The sequence below is a fragment of the Bubalus kerabau genome, chromosome 22 (genome assembly GCF_029407905.1).
Source record: "Bubalus kerabau isolate K-KA32 ecotype Philippines breed swamp buffalo chromosome 22, PCC_UOA_SB_1v2, whole genome shotgun sequence".
Lineage (NCBI taxonomy): Eukaryota > Metazoa > Chordata > Mammalia > Artiodactyla > Bovidae > Bubalus > Bubalus kerabau.
The window spans coordinates 16,044,268-16,064,812 of NC_073645.1; the positions used below are offsets into that span (position 1 = coordinate 16,044,268).

Below are 20,545 nucleotides of genomic sequence, written 5' to 3' on the forward strand. Positions count from 1 at the left end.
AAATTTGTTGGGTTCCCATTAGGAACTTTTTAAGGGAGAAGGTTTGGAGGACCATTGGTGGGAGAACTAGAAACCGCCTGTGGGCAGTGGAAAGGGAAGAGAAGAATACTAAAGTCTAATCTCAGGTTTAGCTAGTTTTGCCTAAAATTTTGATGATCACCGCTGTCTCTTAATTTGAATTGTCCTGCTTGTCCATGTAGTCAACATTTAAGCAACTGATTTGGGAAACTGTCATAACCTACTGATACATAATCCAAAGGGTAGTGTTACTCAGATTCTGTTTGCTTGATCTGTGGGATAAAAATAACCAAAGATCTTAGTTGCTACCTTTCAAGAATTTGTTGTATTAATGAGTTCATATCTGAAAATAGTAATATTTAGAGACTTAAGGTTATGAATTAGCTTCCTGTTAACCTTTTTCCTCCCAACCATCCCACCCTGAGCTCTGTCCCAAGATCAAAGCACTTTTTGCCAAACTGAAGTGGAAAACTCTGTGGTTTGTTCAAACTGAAATGGAAAACTTATTTTAGGAACCAGTTACGCCTCACAATTTACCCAAATTATCAGGTACACGTTATAAGATTAAGAATTTGAGGTATAAAAGAAAGTAATAAAAATTACTAATGATCTATATTAAACCAGAGTTTTAAAGCTCTGCATTTAAACCCAGGTGTATAAAAAACTTTAATTAACTCTGTAAATTTCAGTCTGAATTATTACTTAAGATTAATGAGAGAGAACCTTCTTACTCAAATTTTGAAATAAATGCATCCAGCTGCATTTTTTCTTAATATGTGGAGAATATATTTTATAAACTCTCTGTAGTAGTGAGTTATTAGTTATGGTAACATGCACGTCAGCATGTCATTGGAAGTTCAGTGTAGGTGGGATTATGTAACTGCCTGACCGAGCAGTGTCCCGTGTTTGTGCATTATAGGGTAAGCTGTAGCGGAACCTTTTTTTTTCAGCCAATTAAAACTTGGACATTTTATGGGAGGTGGGTAGGTATGATTTTGTCTTTTTGTTTCAATTCCAAAGAACAGGAATGAGAGATTGGTGCAAAGGAAAATGAATCACTATAGAACAGTTTAGAGAATTTGGTCTGTCTTTTCATCTAAAATATTTAGTTCATTTAAAGAATAATTGCTAGCTCTAAAGGAGTTAAGTTCTTGTGTCAAATGGAAAAAATAATCAGATAAACAGTAACTTTTCTATTATCAGACTAGATTCCATTTCTTAAATAAGTATGCTTCAAGAAGTCACTGCTAGTCAGAAGTTTCCTCTTCAATCCCCCTGCCACCAGCCCCTTACCTATCCCCTCCCCCCAACACACACACACAGGGTGTGAATGAGTTTTTTGTGACACATTACAAAACTTGTAGAGGCAAGTTGGTGGTAGTAAAGCTGCAGCTCTAATTTTGCTAAAAGCAGTAACATCTGAAATTCTTGACAGTATAATCCCCTAGAAAACAAGCAGGTTTCAGTAAAGGATATTGCTTCTCTGAACTTGCTTCTGAAAAAATGAAGAGGGCCAGAATCTTTGGGAGAACGTTATCTTTTTGTCCATCATAGCCAAAGAAAGAAATACACAGCATTCTCAGGAATCTTAGAACAGGAGAACAGAATTCTCTGGCTTGAGAATATTAAATATTCTTTAAGATGTGCAGAGAATTGTTCAATGGGAAAAAAATGTAAAATAGCATTCAGTTCAAAGAATTCAGGTATAGAGATGGTAGAAAGAGATGATATATATGTATGTATATAGTTGTAGTTGGAGAAGACAAGTTGAAAAATAATTTGCATTGTTAGAGTTATAGTTAAACAAAGTAACTTTTGTTTTGTACTTAGTATGTTACTTTTTTGTATTTACAGTATGCTACTCAGCCATGTACTTCAGTTGCTACATTCAATTATGTATAAAGTATGTATATGAATTGCATATAAGGTTTCCCACTCCCCCACACCAAGTGTGAACTAGAGCACCTGGAATTTATTATACAATCAACTGATAGGAAACCTACTTTTTTTAGAGAGAAAAGAAGACTAAGGCTAAACAATGTTGCCATCCACATATGTGGAAGAAGTCAAGTACACAAAGTGAGAGGATATGACTTGTGTGGCCTTTGCAGTCAAAGCTAGGGGCTAGTAGGTGAAAGGTTACGCGGAGTCAGACTGCCTTTAACAATCTACTCAACTGTGGGATTGGCTGGGAGTCTCCTTACAGTGGTTGAATTGCCACCTTTGAGAGGTATGGAAAGGATTTCTGTATAGGGAAGGCAGTTGGACTGGTAGGTCAGAATCTGACTTGTATAGAAAGTGAAATGATTTCTCCAATTGAAGATGTTAATAACGTAGCTGCCCAGTGGCTTCCTTGGTGGCTCAGATGGTAAAGAATCTGCCTGCAATGCAGGAGACCCAGGTTCGATCCCTGGGGCAGGAAGATCCTCTGGAGAAGGGAACGGCTACCCACTCCAGTATTCTTGCCTGGAAAATTCCGTGAACAGAGGAGCCTGGCAGGCTACAGTCCACGGGGTTGTTGAGAGTCAGACACACTGAGCAACTGACGCTTTTACTTTCAGCTGCCAAAGATGTAATAGCTTTTGTGGTTACCACTGATACCCTTTCCCAAAGTGGTGCTATGGAAGCCCTCCATTAAAGTTTCAAAAGCATTTCCCTCTTTTGGCTGTAGGCCAACATCATAATTATGGGAGATCCACAAAAAGTACCCCCATTTCTTACCTAGGGCTAGAATTATAGACTGTTTTCAGGATTGTTTTTTGCTGTGGGGGATAATTAAATCCTGTATCAGTAGAAAACCCCTGTATCAAAGACCAGTCTATTTAAGACTTCAGAATATTTTTTTTTACTACCAGATCTCTTGTTATAGTATATTATCAAGACTTGAGTTACACCTTTTTCCTCAGCTGTTGGTGGATTTAGAGGTAGGCAGTAGACTTCAGTAGCAACCAGTTTGGAGTGCTTGTTTCAATATTTCTGCATTCAGATTGTCAGACTTTCATCACCCCAGAGGCCATGGGATCCTTTCCAAAGTTTCTCCTACTCTGACCAGACTATTTGTCCCAAGTTGAACTAGACAAAGCCTTCTCCTATGTATTCCTCATTGTCAACAAACACATGCAGGAAGTACTTCTTTCTGGATCTTAGTAAAGTTAAGTTATTAGGTGGGTACAAAAGTAATTGTGGTTTGGGGCTATGAAATTTAAATCATCATAACGAGGCTCAAACACATGTCTATTAATAAAAATAGGAACCATTACAATCAACTCATTTTTGCCAATGAGAAATAAGTTTATTCCTGTAGTGTAAAAATCCATACTTAGGGTTTTGATGAGCTTTTGGAAAGCATTTTCTGCTTCCTACTGATTGTGGAAGTGTTTTCCCTGCAAAAAGTTGTTGAGATGCTTGAAGAAGTGGTAATCAGTTGGCGAGAGATCAGGTGGATATGGCGGATGAGGCAAAACTTTGTAGCCCAATTCATTCAACTTTTGAAGCGTTGGTTGTGTGAGGTGCGGTCAGGCGTTGTCATGGAGAAGAATTGCACCCTTTCTATTGACCAGTGCCGGCTGCAGGCATTGCAGTTTTTGGTGCATCTCATTGATTTGATGAGCATACTTCCCAGATGTAATGGTTTCAGAAAGCTGTAGTGGATTAGATGGGCAGCAGACCATGAAACAGTGACCATGACTTTTTTGGGAGTGCAAGTTTGGCTTTGGGAAGTGCTTTGGAGCTGCTTCTCAGTCCAGTCACTGAGCTGGTCATTTCTGGTTTTTATATAAAATCCCACTTTTTCAGTCTGATTGAGAAATGGTTCTTTATTTTTGAGTAGAGTAAGAGAAGAAAACTCCTCACAATGGTGGGTTGTTTTTTATTTGCGGTCAGCTCATGAGGCACCCACTTTTTTTTTCATCTTTCCGATTTGCTTCAAATACCAAACAGCCGTAGAGTGATTGACGTTGAGTTGTTTGGCAGCTTCTTGTGTAGTTGTAAAAGGATCAGCTTCTTGGTCGTTGTCCGCTTCTGGTGGCTGGCCACTGCGCTCCTCATCCTCAAGGCCCTGGCCTCCTTAGCAAAACCTCTTGAACCACCACTGCCCTGTAGTTCTTGGGCTGAAGGCATAGTTGATGTTTTGAGTTGTCCCCGCTGCTTTATGACCCAGACCCGTGTTGAACTTGAATAAAAAAATTACTCAAATTAGTTTTTTGTCTAACATCATTTCTATAGTCTAAAGTAAATATAAAATAACCAGCAAGTAGTAAGTCATTAGCAAAAAAACATAAAAGAAGAAATGTGCATTGAAACAATGTATAACATAACCACATTTATTTAAGAATGTATTCTACTATCAAATGGCAAAAATCAACAATGTAAAACTGCAATTAATTTGAACCAATCTAATAATAGTAAGTGAGAAGTATAAAATGATAGCCTTTAAAAAATCTGACAAGAGTCCTGGCTGTGTTAAGTCAAGCTGAAGGCTGCTTGATTAGACATTCCCATCTTCTGGATCGCAGGAGCCTTCTCTCTTTCATGGCATTTGTTGATATTTTCTGTTTTTTAATGTTTCCTTCTGACAAAGCTCTGTGTGACGCCTTGAGTTGGCAACACATACTGTCGTTGCATATTGGACCAGCTGCATCATCAGTGGCTCATTCTATCTTCAGGCTGTAAAAAGGGAGAGATGGGGGCTCTCAATGAAACTTCCTAAGAGTCTAAGTTGGTTTCTCTCTAGCAACTTGCAGTGCTTCACAACTTTTTGGAAACCATTCAGATGAAAGCATGTTTCCAGTATAGCAGGAAAATATGATACTGTTAACAGTAGTCATGGTTGGCCGGACAGTTCCTGGACTGCAGAAACTGATGGCATCTGGATAGTAATGAAACAAAAGGGAAATTGAATAGACTGCTTTCTTAGTTGTCACAAATCATTAACTTCATATTTTCTGTGGAGGTTGTTTGCTTACTGTTCCAGCCAAAGTATCAGCTATACACTAAATAAATGTTTATCAAGTCCTCCTATATAACCAGTACTGGCCTTGTCAGTGAACAGAAATGAACCGGACATCTTGCCGGCCATTTTATTGATCAGCAAATTTAGTTTCCAAGTAAGCCTGTTTTGTTTCACTGTCGGGGCTCTATAGTGTATTCAAACTCAGTGTATGATTTCATCAGGATTTTCATGTTTGAAGATGAGTGCTATTACATAATTGTAAAATAAAATCACAGTGTATCCTGAGCAGCCGTAACCACTGACTGTAGGCTTCTGATTCCTTTGTAAAGAGATCCTTAGGATAATGGAGCTGGGTATCAACTCTAAGGATATGCCTATTCATGTTTTACCTGGCCAGTGAGAGCGTGATCAGAACATACCTTGGAAAACTGTTTTTTCTTCAAAAAATGAGTACATAACAGAAATGCTTTGAATTATTCTTGAGACTGTAAGAATGGGGATTGTGTCAGAGATTAGCTCTTAGAGTTTGGGAAGCCACTTAAATCTAAAGATTTCACCAAACTTCCAAAAGTAGATTTTAAACTTTGAAATAGCTCCCTACTGACCCCTTCTAAATAATTCCTTTCACGTCAAGAAGTGACTTCCAACACTCTAAATCTCAGACTCTTATCTATTCTCAGTATAGCAGCATGACCTCTATATACATATTGTAGTCCTTACACTGTGATTGGAAAACATGCTGATCTCTCTGTCAGTCTCCAGATGGGTTTCAGACCTCTTAATGGCTAGGAAATCATGTTGATACAGTTGTTGAGGTGAAAGTCCTCATCTGTGTCTTGGACTGTTGGTAATTATGTAGATAAAATCACCTTAACCCTTTCTCCTCATATCTCCTCCCTAGCTAAAACTTCAATTTCAGTATTTAATCAAACACATCAGTATTGATTCTCTCGTTAACTCTGGTTAGAAACAACTATCTTCTTTTCTCAGTGGTATTTTAGCAAAAGGCTACTCTTGACCTTTGTTCAGCTTGATCACTAATCCTTTGTAACAGATAGCTTCCTGACACTATCACATAGAACAACTAGATGTTCTGCTATAGCTATTTCTGTGGCCACTTCACACCCCTTTTTTGGGAAGTTACTCTGTGAGTCACCATTTTGACGACTTCAGACAACATTACCACTGAAGAAATAGTGATCCTTCTCAGGGTCCTTGAGTACACCAAGTAACTTTGCAAAGAAAGAGATACCTTTACTAACTTTTCTTTATTCTGATTCTTTTTTTCTTACTCTCCAACTGAAGTCTTTAATAAAAGCGTTTCTTCCAGGTGGATGCTGCGTGGCCGAAATAGCAGAACCACTGATTGGGGCAGCTGGGGGCGGCTCACTTGGGAGGACAGTGTGATCAGCAGTGCCCAGGCTGTGATAAGGAATATTTGGGTCAGAGACCTTTCTTCCTGGAAGTTTTCCCTCTTGGCCTTTGCAGTGCTAGTCTTTCTAAGTTTTACTTCTCAGTCTCCTTTTCTTGTACCATGATGCATTTTTTCAGCAAATATAAACAAATTTTTTTTGTTGCTGTGTGCCAGGCAGTGTGCAGGACACTGGGGAAGTAGGGATGTATTAAGATAGACGTTGACCCTCCCGTTATGGAGTTCAGGAGATTAGTACTGAAAAGTAATTATATGTTTTAATAAGTACCAGAGGATACTGCTGTGAATAGCAAAGACGAAAACCCCTGTGTATTTTCTGGAGCTTGAGTTCTAACGGAGGAGAGGGGGAAACCAACTGCATTGATTGTATGACTGTACAGAATGGACCGCTTTAGATAGAATGATCAGGGGTGGCCTCTTTAAGGTGGAGACATTAGACAGCGAATAGAAATGCAAAGAACAAGGGAGGATGCGGCCAAGCAGACAGGCAGCATATACTAAAGTAAGGCTGGCACACTTGATGAACTGAAAGAAAGGGAATCATGGTTCAGAAAGGGAAAAGTGGTTTGAAATGAAGTTAGAGAAGTAGGTAATGGCCAATTCAGGCAGCAGGCTTTGTAGGCCATGGTAGCATGATTGAATTTTATTCTAAGAGTGTCAGTGGGAAGCCAATGAATTACTTTAAATGGGGGTATGATATGAAGATTGTTTTTAAAAGATCGCTGGGGACAGTGAAAATGTGAAGCCCAATTAAGGAGACTTTTGCAGTGGTTCAGGCTGGAGACAGTGGCCCGGGAGGTGGCGGGGTGGTTGGGCAGTGTCAGTGGAATGAAGAGAAGTTAGGGAACGTGTTGAGTTTGAGATGCCTTTGAAATACCCAGGTGGAGATATGTCTAGTAAACAGTCTGGAATTCAGGTGAAAAATCTAGACTGCAGATTTCAGTTTGCAGGTCATGTATCTAAAGTGAAAGTGAAGTCTCTCAGTCGTGTCCGACTCTTAGCGACCCCATGGACTACAGCCCACCAGGCCCTCCGGCCATGGGATTTTCCAGGCAAGAGTACTGGAGTGGGGTGCCATTGCCTTCATGTATCTAGGTGGTATTTAAAGCCATAGGAGAAGATGAGGGGAAAAGAGGGAAGAGAACTGAGTCTTGAGGAACCCCAGCATTTAAAAATCAGGTGGAATAAGCAAGAAGCCCCTACGGAGGTAGGACATGTCCGAAACTTGACATTTCTCATCTGCTGCCACATCCTGTCTCAGTTGATACTAACCCCACTCCTCCATTCCTTAGTCCAAAAACCTTGGAGTCAGCCGTGACTCCTCCCTTGCCCCCACCTTCTCTTAACCTCCTCACCCTCTCACCCTTACCCTCACCCCACATCCATTCTGAGAGCAAACTATGGTGGCTGTACCTTCAGAGTCTGCCCAGAATCTGCCACTTAATACTCTGACAGGTGCCACCACATTATGGTCCAAACTACCATGATCTTGCATTGGTTTCTAACCTGAACCCCCTTAAATCTTGTCTCAACCCAACAGCCAGAGGGCAATTTTCAGATACGTCATGTCATGTAATTTACCAACTCAGAATCCTACGATGACACTCCCTTCTTCCACAGTAAAAAAGCCAGAACTCTTACAGTGAATTCTGTAATCCTCAGGCCTCTGTGGCTGGTCCTCGTTACTTCTAACCTCACCTCCTATTCTGCTACCCCTTTCTCATTCAGCTCCATTTATTCTAGCCTTCTGACTGTCGGTCAGTAGGGCTAGTTCTCTCTCCGTCAAGTCTTGGGTCAGATGTCACCATCTCAGCAAGGCCTGTGGTGACCTCACTGTTCTACTTTATGGCCCCCTCCATGTACACACTCTGGTCACCTTTTTTTTTTTTTTTTTGCTGGATCTTCATTGCTGCTCGGGCCTTTCTCTAGTTGTGATACTCAGGCTTCTTTTTTTTTTTTTCCAGGCTTCTTATTGCGGTGACTGTTTGCAGAGCACGGGCTCCAGGGCCCTTGGGCTCCAGTAGTTGCAGCTTTTGTGCTCTAGAGCACAGGCTCAATGGTTGTAGCCAATGGGCTTAGTTGCTCCACAGCATGTGGGACCTTCTGGATCAGGGATTGAACTTGTGTCTTCTGCATTGACAGTCTGATTCTTTACCACTGAGCCACGAGGAAATCCCTGATCACTTCTTATTCTCCTCTTTTTCTAATTACCTTTTAACATACTTACTTTGTGCATTTATTGTTCATCTCCTCCACCTCCATGGAAGTTCCTCAAAGGCAGATATTTGGTCTGTTCTGTACACTAGTACAGAGAAGGCAATGGCACCCCACTCCAGTACTCTTTCCTGGAAAATCCCAAGGACAGAGGAGCCTGGTGGGCTGCAGTCCATGGGGTCGCTAAGAGTCAGACATGACTGAGCGACTTCAGTTTCACTTTTCACTTTCATGCATTGGAGAAGGAACTGGCAACCCACTCCAGTGTTCTTGCCTGGAGAATCCCAGGGACGGGAAGCCTGGTGGGCTGCTGTCTATGGGGTCGCACAGAGTCGGACACGACTGAAGCGACTTAGCAGCAGCAGCAGTACACTAGTAAGTCAGAGGCACCCCGAAAAATGTCATCACGTGGTTGATTCCCTGATCATTTGGTTTCTTTTTTTGTTTGTTTAAGTCTTGATTGAATTTGTCCCGATACTATTTTTGTTTTTCATTTTGTTTTTGTTTGGCTTCAAGGCTTGTGGGATCTAAGCTCCCCAACCAGGGATCAAACTTGCACCCCCTGCATTGGAAAGTGAAGTCTTAACCACTGGACTACCAGGGAGATCCCTCCCTGATCGTTTGTTAAATGACCAGATGAGGCAGGAAAACCAGAAAGGTGTGATGTCATGGAAACTCAGAGATACTCTTCACAAGAGAGGGATTAGTCAATTGTCGAGTCAGTTGCCAAATGTTGCTGAGAGATCTAGTCAAATGAGAGCAGACATGTGTCCTTTGGGTTTGGCAACATGGAGGTTGTAGGTGGCCTCAATGAAAGCAGTCATAAAGAAGAAGCCAGACTGGATTTGGAAGAGGAGTAAATGTGAAATAGAGAATTGGGGACAGTCTGTAGGGTTTCCCTGGTGGTTCAGACGGTAAAGCATCTGCCTACAATGCAGGAGACCCGGGTTCGATCCTTGGGTTGGGAAGATCCCCTGGAGAAGGAAATGGCAACCCACTCCAGTATTCTTGCCTGGAAAATCCCACGGATGGAGGAGCCTGGTAGGCTACCGTCCATGGTGTCCCAGAGAGTTGGATACAACTGAGTGACTTCACTTTCACTTTCCTAGAGGTTTGAATATGCAGGGGAGCAGAGAAATGGACATGTGAATTCAAGGAGAATATTTTTAATAAAATGGAACATATAGAACATGTTTACATACTGTTGGGAATGATCTGGTGGAGAGGGAGAGATTGATGTGGATGGGAATACCTTGAGAAGGTGAGAAAGGACTTGAGAAGGTGAGAAAGTGTAAGATGAGAAGGAATTGATCTTTGCTAAGAAACATACTTCTTTCAACAGAACAGAAAACTAGCGCCCTCTAGTCAGCTTCATTTTCTTGCATGGCTTTGAACACCATCTTTACGGTCAAGACTTCAAAATGTCAGTTGTTAGTTCATACTAATTTCCTTAGTTAGAAATACACAGAACCTTCTACTTATTGGACATTTGTTCCTCAAACAGATGTCCAAAAGTATTTAAGCATTTCCAAAAACAAATAATCTTATCTTAGGAAACATCCTGTTTTCCTTTATATTTTAGATATCTGATTGTCATCTTCTTTCCCCAAATTAAAGAAGTTGCCAGATACTGTCAGTTTTCTCTTCTCTTTAGTTACTCCTGGCAACATTGTATGTAGTAGGAAAAGATTAGAAACAACCCAACTATTCATGAGAAAGAAACTAGTTTAATTTTGATTGTTGTTCAGTCACCCAGCTGTTTCCAATACTTTGCAACACCAGGCCTTCCTGTCCCTCAGCATCTCCCGAAATTTGCCCAAGCTTATGTCCATTGCATCGGTGATGCCATCCAGCCAGCCATCTCATCCTCTGATGCCCTCTTATCTTTCTGCCCTCAATCTTTCCCAGCATCAGGGACTTTTCCAATGAGTCAGCTGTTCCCATCAGGTGACCAAAATACTGGAGTTTCCGCTTTAACATCAGTCCTTCCTGCGAGTATTCAGGGTTGATTTCCCTTAAGATTGGTTTTATCTCCTTGCTGTCCAAGGGACTCTGAGTAGTCTTCTCTAGCACCAAAGTTGGAAGGATCAATTATTTGGCACTCTGCCTTCCTTACTATTCAACTCCCATAACCATGTGTGACCACTGGGAAGACCATAGCCTTGACTGTCCAGCCCTTGGCTGGCAGAGTAACGTCTCTGCTTTTCAGCACACTGTCTAGGTTTGTCGTAGCTTTCCTGCTAAGAGGCAAACGTCTTCTGATTTCATGGCTGCAGTCACCATCCACAGTGATTTTAGAGCTCAAGAAGAGGAAATCTGTCACTGCTTCCACCTCTTCCCCCCTCTATTTGCCATGAAGTAATGGGACCAGATGCCATGATCTTAGTCCTTTTAATATTTAATTTTAAGCTGACTTTTTCACTGTCCTCCTTCACCCTCATCAAGAGGCTCTTTAGTTCCTCTTCGCTTTCTGCCATTAGAGTGGTATCATCCCATATCTGAGGTTGTTGATGTTTCTCCCTCCTATCTTGATTGCAGCTTGTAATGCATCCAGCCTGGCATTTCGCATGATGTGTTCAGCATATCGATTAAACAAACAGAGCGACAGCAGACAGCTCTGTCATACTCCTTTTTCGATCTTGAACCACTCATGTTCCATATAGGGTTCTAACTGTTGCTTCTTGACTCACATACAGGTTTCTCAGGAGACAGGTGAGATGGTCTGGTATTCCTGTCTCTTTAAGAGCTTTTCACAGTTTATTACAATCCACACAGTCAAAGGCTCTGGCGCAGTCAATGAAATAGAGGTAGATGTTGGTCTGGAAATTGCCTAGCTTTCTCTGTGATCTAGTGAATGTTGCCAATTTGATCTCTGGTTCCTCTTCCTTTTCTAAACCCAGCGTGGACATCTGGAAGTTCTTGGTTTGCATAATGCTGAAGCCTAGCACCCAAGGGTTTAAGCATGACCTTGCTAACATGGGAGATGAGTGCAATTGTCTGAGGGTGAGTGCATTCTTTGGTACTGCCCTTTTTGGGGAATTAGGATGAGGATTGACCTTTTCCAATCCTGTGGCCACTCTTCCAGCAGTGGAGGTAATGAATAGATTCAAGGGATTAGAACTTGTAAGTAGTGTGGCTGAAGAACTATGGATGGAGGTCCGTAATGCTCTACAGGAGGCAGCAAGCAAAACCATCCCAAAGAAAAAGATAAGCAAAAAGGCAAAGTGGCTATCTGAGGAGGCCTTACAGATAGCTGAAGAGAAGAGAAGAGAAAAAAACAAGGGAGAAAGGGAAAGGTATATCCCATTAAACGCTGATTTCCAAAGAACAGCATGGAGAGACAAGAAGGCCTTCTTCAATGAACAGTGTATAAAACTAAAAGAAAACAACAGAAGAAAGACTAGAGAGCTCGTCAGGAAAATGGGAGATATCAAGGGAACATTTTACCCAAAGATGGGCAAAATAAAGGATAGAAACGGTAGAGACTTAGTAGATGCTGAAGAGATGGAAAGAATACATGGAAGAACTGCACAAAAAAGATTTAAATGAACTAGATTACTACGATGGTGTGGTCAGCCACCCAGAACAAGGCATTCTGGACAGTGCAGTCGAGTGGGCCTGAAGAAGCACTGCTGTTAATAAAGCTAATGGATGCGACGGAATTCCAGCAGAACTCTTCAAAACCCTAAAGGAGGATGCCGTCAAGGTGTTGCATTCAATATGTCAGCACATCTGGAAGAAGATTCATGAGAAAGGAACTAGTTTTAAAATTGGTTGTTTTTTTTTTTTTTGTTCAGTTGCCCAGTGACGGTCCTTGCGACCCCATGGACTGCAGCATGCCAGGCTTTCCTGTCCCTCACCATCTCCCAGTTTGCCCAAGTTCATGTCCATTGCATTGGTGATGCCCTAAAACTAGTTTAATTTTGATACTTGCAATCAATAAAATGTGTGGCTATTGGAGTTGATTTGTAGGATATTATTAGCTTTTTTAAAAGGCAGGTGCAAAACAAGGTTTTAAAGTATATTTATTAGGCAATTTGCTTGTCTTCAGTGACCATTCATATTTTACAGTGGTGTTTTTCATACTATTTCTTTGAGATGCCTCTGAAGTAGAAGGAAAATTTCATTTGGGTCTTTGTAAAGGAGAAGAAGGCAGATTCTTCTGAATAGTATTACTTTAAATTGAATTCAGTTAATTTGCAACTCTATGAGTGCCAACTGTGTACCAGGCATTGGGTATTTTTGCAACAAACAAGACACATACTGGGATTTTATATAAGATTTCATTAGAAGTGTTAACTCAGAAAGGCTTATGCACCTCCATATTCACTGCAGCATTTTTTCTTTTCTTCCTGTTTTTTAAAATTGAAGTATAGTTAATTTATAGTGTTGTGCTAGTTCCTGGTGTACTGCACAGTGATTTGGTTTTGTGTGTATGTGTATAAATTCTTTTTCATATTGTTTTTCCATTATAATTTATTACAAGACATTGAATATAGTCCCTGTGCTATATAATAGGCCTCTGATAATTATCTATTTTATAAATATTAGTTTGTATCTGCTAACCCCAAGCTCCTAATTTACTGATCCCTCAGTTCCCTTTTGGTAACCATACATTGTTTTCTTTGTCTGTGAGTCTGTTTCTGTCTTGTAAATAAGTTCATTTGTATCATATTTTTGTTGTTGTTCAATCGCTAAGTTGTGTCCAGTTCTTTGCAACCCCAGTGAACTGTGTAGCATTCCAGACTGCTCTGTCTTTCACTGTCGTACCATATTTTAGATAGACGTGATACCTGATATTTGTCTTATCCATTCCTCTGTCCATGGACATTTAAGTTGCTTCCATGTCTTGGCTATTGTAAATAGTGCCGTTGCAACATTAGTTACAAAAGCTAAGACATGGGGAAAAACCTAAGTGCCTGTCAAGGTATGAATGGATAAAGAAATTGCGGTATATATACACGATGGAGTATAATTCAGCTGGGAAAATACGATATCTTACCATTTGTAATAGCATGAATGGTATTAAGCTATGTGAAGTTAAGTCCTGGGGATGTAATATACAGCATGAAGACTATAGTCAATAATACTGCATTATATATTTGAAAGTTGCTAAGAGAGTAGATCTCATCACAAGAAAAAATACCTATATGTGGTGGTAATGTTAACTAGATTTATTGTGTTCATTTTACAGTATATACATGAAGAAGGAAATGGCAACCCACTGCAGTACTCTTGCCTGGAGAATTCCATGGACAGAGGAGCCTGGTGGGCTGCTGTCCATGGGGTAGCACAGAGTTGGACATGACTGAAGCGACTTAGTATGCATGCAGTATATACAGATCATATCATTATGTTATACACCTGAAACTAATAAAATCTTATATGTTAATTATGTCTCAGTTTTTTTCCTAGGCAAAAAAAGATTTCCTTTAAGTCTATTGCCTGAAAGCAGCTTGAGAAACACTATAGTCTGTAGGACAAAATCCAGATACCACCTTAGTGTGACTTAAAAGATTCTTCCTTTTCTGACTTCTGCCTACTTGGGCATTCTGTGTCCTAGCTACTGTGAATGATTTGCTCTTTCACACTTGTGTACATTTTGTTTCTTCTGCTTGAATTGTTGTGCTCTTTCCTTGTTTAGCTTCTTCCCACTCCCCCTTTTCTCCTAACCTTTCTTCCCTTCTCACCTTTCTTCTCTCTTCATTCTCCTAGTGATCTCTTCATTTTTAATGTAAGCCTTCAGCTCAGGTGTCATCACTGGACTCTTCTCTGGGACTGTCCTTCCTGTTCTCTGCTTTCCACTAATTTAGATAGTCTCTTCTTTGAGCTGTAGTAGCATTTTTATATATACCTCTTTTATGAGTTACAGTATACTGAAATTACTAGTTCTAATTGTTTTTCCACATCGTAAATTGTAAGCTCTTTAAGAATAGGAGATCAGTCCTGGGTGTTCATTGAAAGGACTGATGTTGAAGCTGAAACTCCAATACTTTGGCCACCTGATGCGGAGAGCTGACTCATTGGAAAAGACTCTGATGCTGGGAAAGATTGAGGGCAGGAGGAGAAGGGGACAACAGAAGATGAGATGGTTGGATGGCATCACTGACTCTATGGACATGGGTTTGGGTGGACTCTGGGAGTTGGTGATGGACAGAGAGGTCTGGCGTGCTGTGGTTCATTGGGTTGCAAAGAGACACATCTGAGCAACTGAACTGAACTGAGGATAGGAAGAGTCAGAGATTGAGAATTGGGGGAATCAAAGATACCCATGTCTCTGACATAGAGCTTAGCAATATTTAGACAAAACAAAACAGTTAATCTCTACAGTCATCTAACTCTTCCCTCAGCTACAGCCAGGCCAGTCCCAGATGTACCCCTTGGAAAGATTATATGTTTTTGCTTTCTCTTTCAACTCCATTTTGGTCTTATAGTCTTGATGGTTGTAAGAATATTCTGGTAAAATTTCAGATGAGAGTGAAACGGTCTTCTCTCTCTCTCTCCCAATACTCATATATTCTTCCCATCTGCTTTAACATATATCTGAAGTCCTTTTCCTTTAACAATTAATTGTAAAAAGATTTTAGGTGCTATTATATGTAAGAGATTGAAACTCATTGGTACTAAACCTGTAAACCAATATAAATGAGTTGTCAGACTTCTTTGGGGGGAAGTCGCATGGGTTTTTAAAGGAGGCCTCTTACTAGGCAGGGTTGCTTGTGCTGTGCAAGTGGCCGAGTAGGTGCTCCTTCGAAGATACCTCATGTCACACTTTTGCCCAGTATCACCTCTCTTGGTCTTCAGTACAAACTTTCTGTTGCTTTCTCATGGTCCCCCAATTCAGTAGAAACGTTTTATGAGATGGGATGTGGGAAAGGGAGTCTAGCAAGAGTTGGTTAGTATATACTCTGAATACTTGAAAATGTATGCATAACAAAATATGCAGAACTCGTTATTTGCAGTTAGGAATGCTATTGTAGAGTGGTAAACATTTGAACTTCAGGCTTTCAGTCACTAATTACATAACCTTCCTCTGAAGTTAGTAATAGTACTACCTAATGCGTACTACCTTTGTACTTCCTTTGAGTACTACCTTTGGCTTTCTCATTAAGATTAGTTAGTGATGTATTTCATCAATGAATTTTTGTATCTGTTAATGTTTTGCATCCAAAAACACTTTAGTATGACATGTATTTATTGCTTCTATCTTGATATATTTTCTTTGGAGAACTTAAATATGGATAATTTATTTTCTTCTAGGTTTTGGTCGGAAAGATGTAGTTGAATATTTGCTTCAGAATGGCGCGAACGTCCAAGCTCGTGATGATGGGGGGCTTATTCCTCTTCATAATGCATGCTCTTTTGGTCATGCTGAAGTGGTCAACCTCCTTTTGCGACATGGTGCAGACCCAAATGCTCGTGATAATTGGAATTATACTCCTCTCCATGAAGCTGCAATTAAAGGAAAGATTGATGTCTGTATTGGTAAGACTGTTTACATTCCAGAATTTTTCAGAAATAGTTTGTAACTATTCTGAATCTAAATTGAATTTATTTGTTAACGTGATCAAATTTTGCCAGACTGAATTTAAATATTTAAGAACACTTAATGATTAACCTAGTCACTGTTTACTGAGTATCTTTTTGAATGTGGTACTGTGCTTAAAATTTTTAGATGATAGAATAGTACAGAATTTCTCTTCTTTGGAAATGTGGATTCTCTTGAGACTGATACCCACAAAGAACCAGATGACAGCATGGTGGAAGTGAACAGAGAGTGTTAGAAGATAATAGTGCAGTGCATGGGCTAGAGTTGAGTCACTCCTTTATCAGTCTTCCTCGGAAGTACTGGGGAGAAAGGTTCAAAAGGGAAGGGAATTGACTACTTTATAAGGAGCTTTGAATTCCAGATTAAGGAGCTTTATATTATTGTGTGGATAGTGTGGAATCATTGATAACTTAAGGAGGGGACAATGTGATGAGAGCAGTATATTTAGAAAGTGATTTGGTAGAGGGCTGAGTGGAAAGCATGACATTAAGAAGACTAGTTAGGAAGCTGTAGAATAACACAAATGAAGAATGATGAAGGCATGAACTAGGATGGTTGTAGGAGAGTAGAAATGGCAGCGTAAGTAAAGAAGTGTTTGGAGAAAAAATTGTCAATCATGTAGGATACTTTAATGAAATAGGATTTGCCTAACAGGTTAATCACTGACAGAAAGTTACATGTGAGAAGGCTGCTTATTTGAAAATAGTCATTAACCCAGTATTGACTTTTCTGAGCCTAAAGAGTCAGAAATTTCGGACTCTGCTACCTTCTATGTCCTGATGCAAAACAGGGACATTTTAAATCCTTGAGACAGACAGAAAGCCAGGTCTGTGCACTAGGAAAGGTCTAGGGAACCTATTTTGTTCTCTCTCCCCTCCAACCCAACCTTAAATCACTTTATATGAAAGTCATGAGCTTAGTTTGAATTAGGTTAGGTAATTTATAAAGATAAGAAAAAGATTACCTAGTAACGTCTGTCCAGTTCTCCTTTTCTATGTGTTATGTTTTTTTGTTTGCTTTTATTTTTTGTGTTATCTGTCCTCTGCTCAGAATCCTTTTCTGTTATGTGAGTTTCAGGCCTATTAATACTTAGTTTTAGTAATATAGAGTTTTTCAAATATAGTTATGTATCTGCACTGTCTAGTCTGGGCTTCCCAGGTGGCACTAGAGGAAAGGAACCTGCTTGCCAGTGCAGAAGACATAAGAGATGCAGGTTTGATCACTAGGTCGGAAAGATCCCCTGGAGGAGGGCGTGGCAACACACTCCAGTATTCCTGCCTGGAGAATCCCATGGACAGAGGAGCGTGGAGGGCTATAGTCCATAAGGTCATGAAGAGTCAGACATGACTGAGTGACTTAGCACATACGTACACACGTCCGGTGTGGTAGTTGAAATCTTGTAATGTGGCTAGTTCAAACTGAGATGTACTGTAAGGGGAAAATACATACCAGATTTCAAAGACTTTGTATGAATAAAAGGAATACAAAGTTACCTCAATTTTGTATGGACTGCAGTATTAATGTACATATTGAAATAGCAATATTTGGGGTATATTGGCTTAAATAAGACATGTTAAAATTATCCTCTTTTTGTTTTTATAATCTGGATGCTATAAAATTTTAAATTACATATGTGGCTCACGTTTTTTTTCTGTTGGACATTACTGTTAGAGATAGTACAGTGGAATGCACAGGAGCTGAGCTTCCCTTTCTGCGTGTATTCGCCTGTCTTTCCCCAGCTTTTTTTATAGAGTGTGCTGGAGTATCTTTATATAGTCAAATAACATGTACAGAGTGTAGCACAGCTCTTCTCTTTTTAACGTATTTTGAGTTATAATGTGGAAAGTTTTGATTGGGGATTCATTAACCCTACAGAGTAGTTTTCTCTTATCCTCCCTCCCTTCCTCTCTTCCTTCCTTTCTGTCTCCTTTTCTTCCTTTCTTCTTTCTCAAATTCCACAAATCCCTATTCTTCGGCTATTCATAGCTTTAGAAATTTCATTTTTGTTATTTTGAGCAATCTTTCTGACTTGGGCAGTGTTCATTTGGTATGAGAAAACAGAAAACAAGCTTTCAAGTAAACTTGCCTTTTAATTCTTTATCTGTCCTTGGGCATTTGTTTAACAGAGGAGAATCTGACGTTAAACTCAGCAGACAGATATTTAATGTGTCTTAATACATGAAATCGGAGAAGGCAATGGCACCCCCCTCCAGTACTCCTGCCTGGAAAATCCCATGGACGGAGGAGCCTGGTGGGCTGCAGTCCATGGGGTCGCGAAGAGTCGGACACGACTGAGCGACTTCACTTTCTTTTTTCACTTTCATGCTTTGGAGAAGGAAATGGCAACCCATTCCAGTGTTCTTGCCTGGAGAATCCCAGGGACGGGGAAGCCTGGTGGGCTGCCGTCTATGGAGTCACACAGAGTCGGACATGACTGAAGTGACTTAGCATAGCAATACATGAAATAATGGAATATTTTATATAGTTTTATCTTTAAAATACAGCATTTTTCTACTATCAGGATATATAAAGTCTTAAAATAACTTTGAGACGTCTTAGGGCTTCCCTGGTAGGAACCAAAATTTTTGAGAAAATGATTTACTAAAATCATATTGTCAGAATTACCATTTTGAACGATCGTGTTTCTGTTTTGCAGTGCTCTTACAGCATGGAGCTGAGCCAACCATTCGAAATACAGATGGAAGGACAGCATTGGATTTAGCAGACCCGTCTGCCAAAGCAGTGCTGACTGGTAAGTCTGCAAGCTCTCTTTGGGTCTTCTGGGAACAGTATAACACACGAGCTTCCTAGATAGACATTCAGTTTCTTGCAGTTAATGATCTCGATTAGATTATTACAATAGTGTCAGTTTAGTTGCTATTTTCTATATCTGAATAGTTGACATGTGATTCTTGTCTAAGAAAAATAAAGCTTTTTTTTTTCTTACTTAGCTTTTAAATTTTGTGATTCCTACCTTTACTGGGGCCAGAGGTAGTAGATAATCATGTGTTACTAATCATTCTCTTGCGTTTTCAAACAAGATTCTGGGCTCACCAATTTCAAAACCTTGAAGAATGGCAATTATTGTATTCTGCTGGGACATATTGATGTTCTGGGAACCTGTTAAGATATATAAGACTGTCGTCCCCTGGTTTAGGTTTATTTTAGACTGTCAGGCTTTTTTGAGTAGTAATATGAGCTTCCCTGGTGGCTCAGATGGTAAAGAATCTGCCTGCAATGCCAGAGACCCAGGTTCGATTCCTGGGTCAGGAAGATCTGGAGAAGGAAATAGCAACCCACCCCAGTATTCTTGCCTGAAGAATTCCATGGACAGAGGAGCCTGATAGGCTACAGTCCATGGGGTCGTAAAGAGTTGGACAGGACTAAGGGACTAACACTTTCACCTTTGGCTCAGACGGTAAAGCGTCTGTCTACAATGCAGGAGACCCGGGTTCAATCCCTGGGTTGGGAAGATCCCCTGGAGAAGGAAATGGCAATCCACTCCAGGACTATTGCGTGGAAAATCCCATGGACAGAGGAGCCTGGTAGGCTGTATAGTCCATGGGGTCTCAAAGAGTCAGACACGACTGAATGACTTTACTTTCACACATTTCTCCCTTAACAGAGATTTCCTCTGAAGCATCTCTCTGCTATATTATTTTTTGGACTCTTATTTACTGTGTGATCACCATTAAAATTATGTCTTAATAGTCAAGAGCCCGAGGGGCTCTGCTGTAAGCTTTTGAGCTTGGGCTTTGTGATATTTCTTTTGGTATTACTGAGAAAATTTAGACTAGTCCCCCCAAAAAGTTTTACAAAAGTGAGTTTATTTCTTCCTTCCCTGTTCCATGCTATTCCCTATTTGCCTTTTTTTTTTTTTTTTTTTTTAATCTTGGGGCACCAAAAAAACCTTGCACAGCAATCAGTATACAATTCATATTGTGGACACCAGTTTGGGTTTTGTTTAAGTGAATCAATAAACACTATTATGTTAATTTAAATTATATTGATTTTAAAGTTTTTGCTTGTTTTCATTGGTAAATATAAAAGCTATAGGCATAAAGAGTTTATATTTAGTCCTGATTTTAATTTTATTTATAAATTTCTGTGATACTGTTACATTTTTATATGGATTTTGTTCTGTTTTGATTTTGAATGAAGTTGTGGAGGCATTTTGTCTGTTAAATAATACTGGTTTTAGGAAATTTGAGGGGTAAAAAGAAAATGAAACTTTCACCCACAGCCAATCCCCTAAGACACACTTTGCTAAAATTTTGATTTATTTCCTTCTTGGCTTTGCTCTTACTGTGTATATTGTTTTCATATAGTTGTAGTCATGTTTCATTATATAACATTGAATCTTTTTTCTTCACTTTCATAG

At 39.9% G+C, this 20,545-nt stretch overlaps 1 protein-coding gene across 2 annotated transcripts in view; it reads left to right on the forward strand.

The window, feature by feature from the left end:
* Positions 1-20,545, forward strand: part of TNKS2 (tankyrase 2) — a 67,301-nt gene that overhangs the window by 1,523 nt on the left and 45,233 nt on the right. For both annotated transcript variants that reach the window (XM_055560688.1, XM_055560689.1), the window contains exons 2-3: positions 15,876-16,100; positions 18,821-18,916. In XM_055560688.1, coding sequence (XP_055416663.1) covers positions 15,876-16,100; positions 18,821-18,916 — 321 coding nt within the window. The remainder of the gene's footprint in view (positions 1-15,875; positions 16,101-18,820; positions 18,917-20,545) is intronic.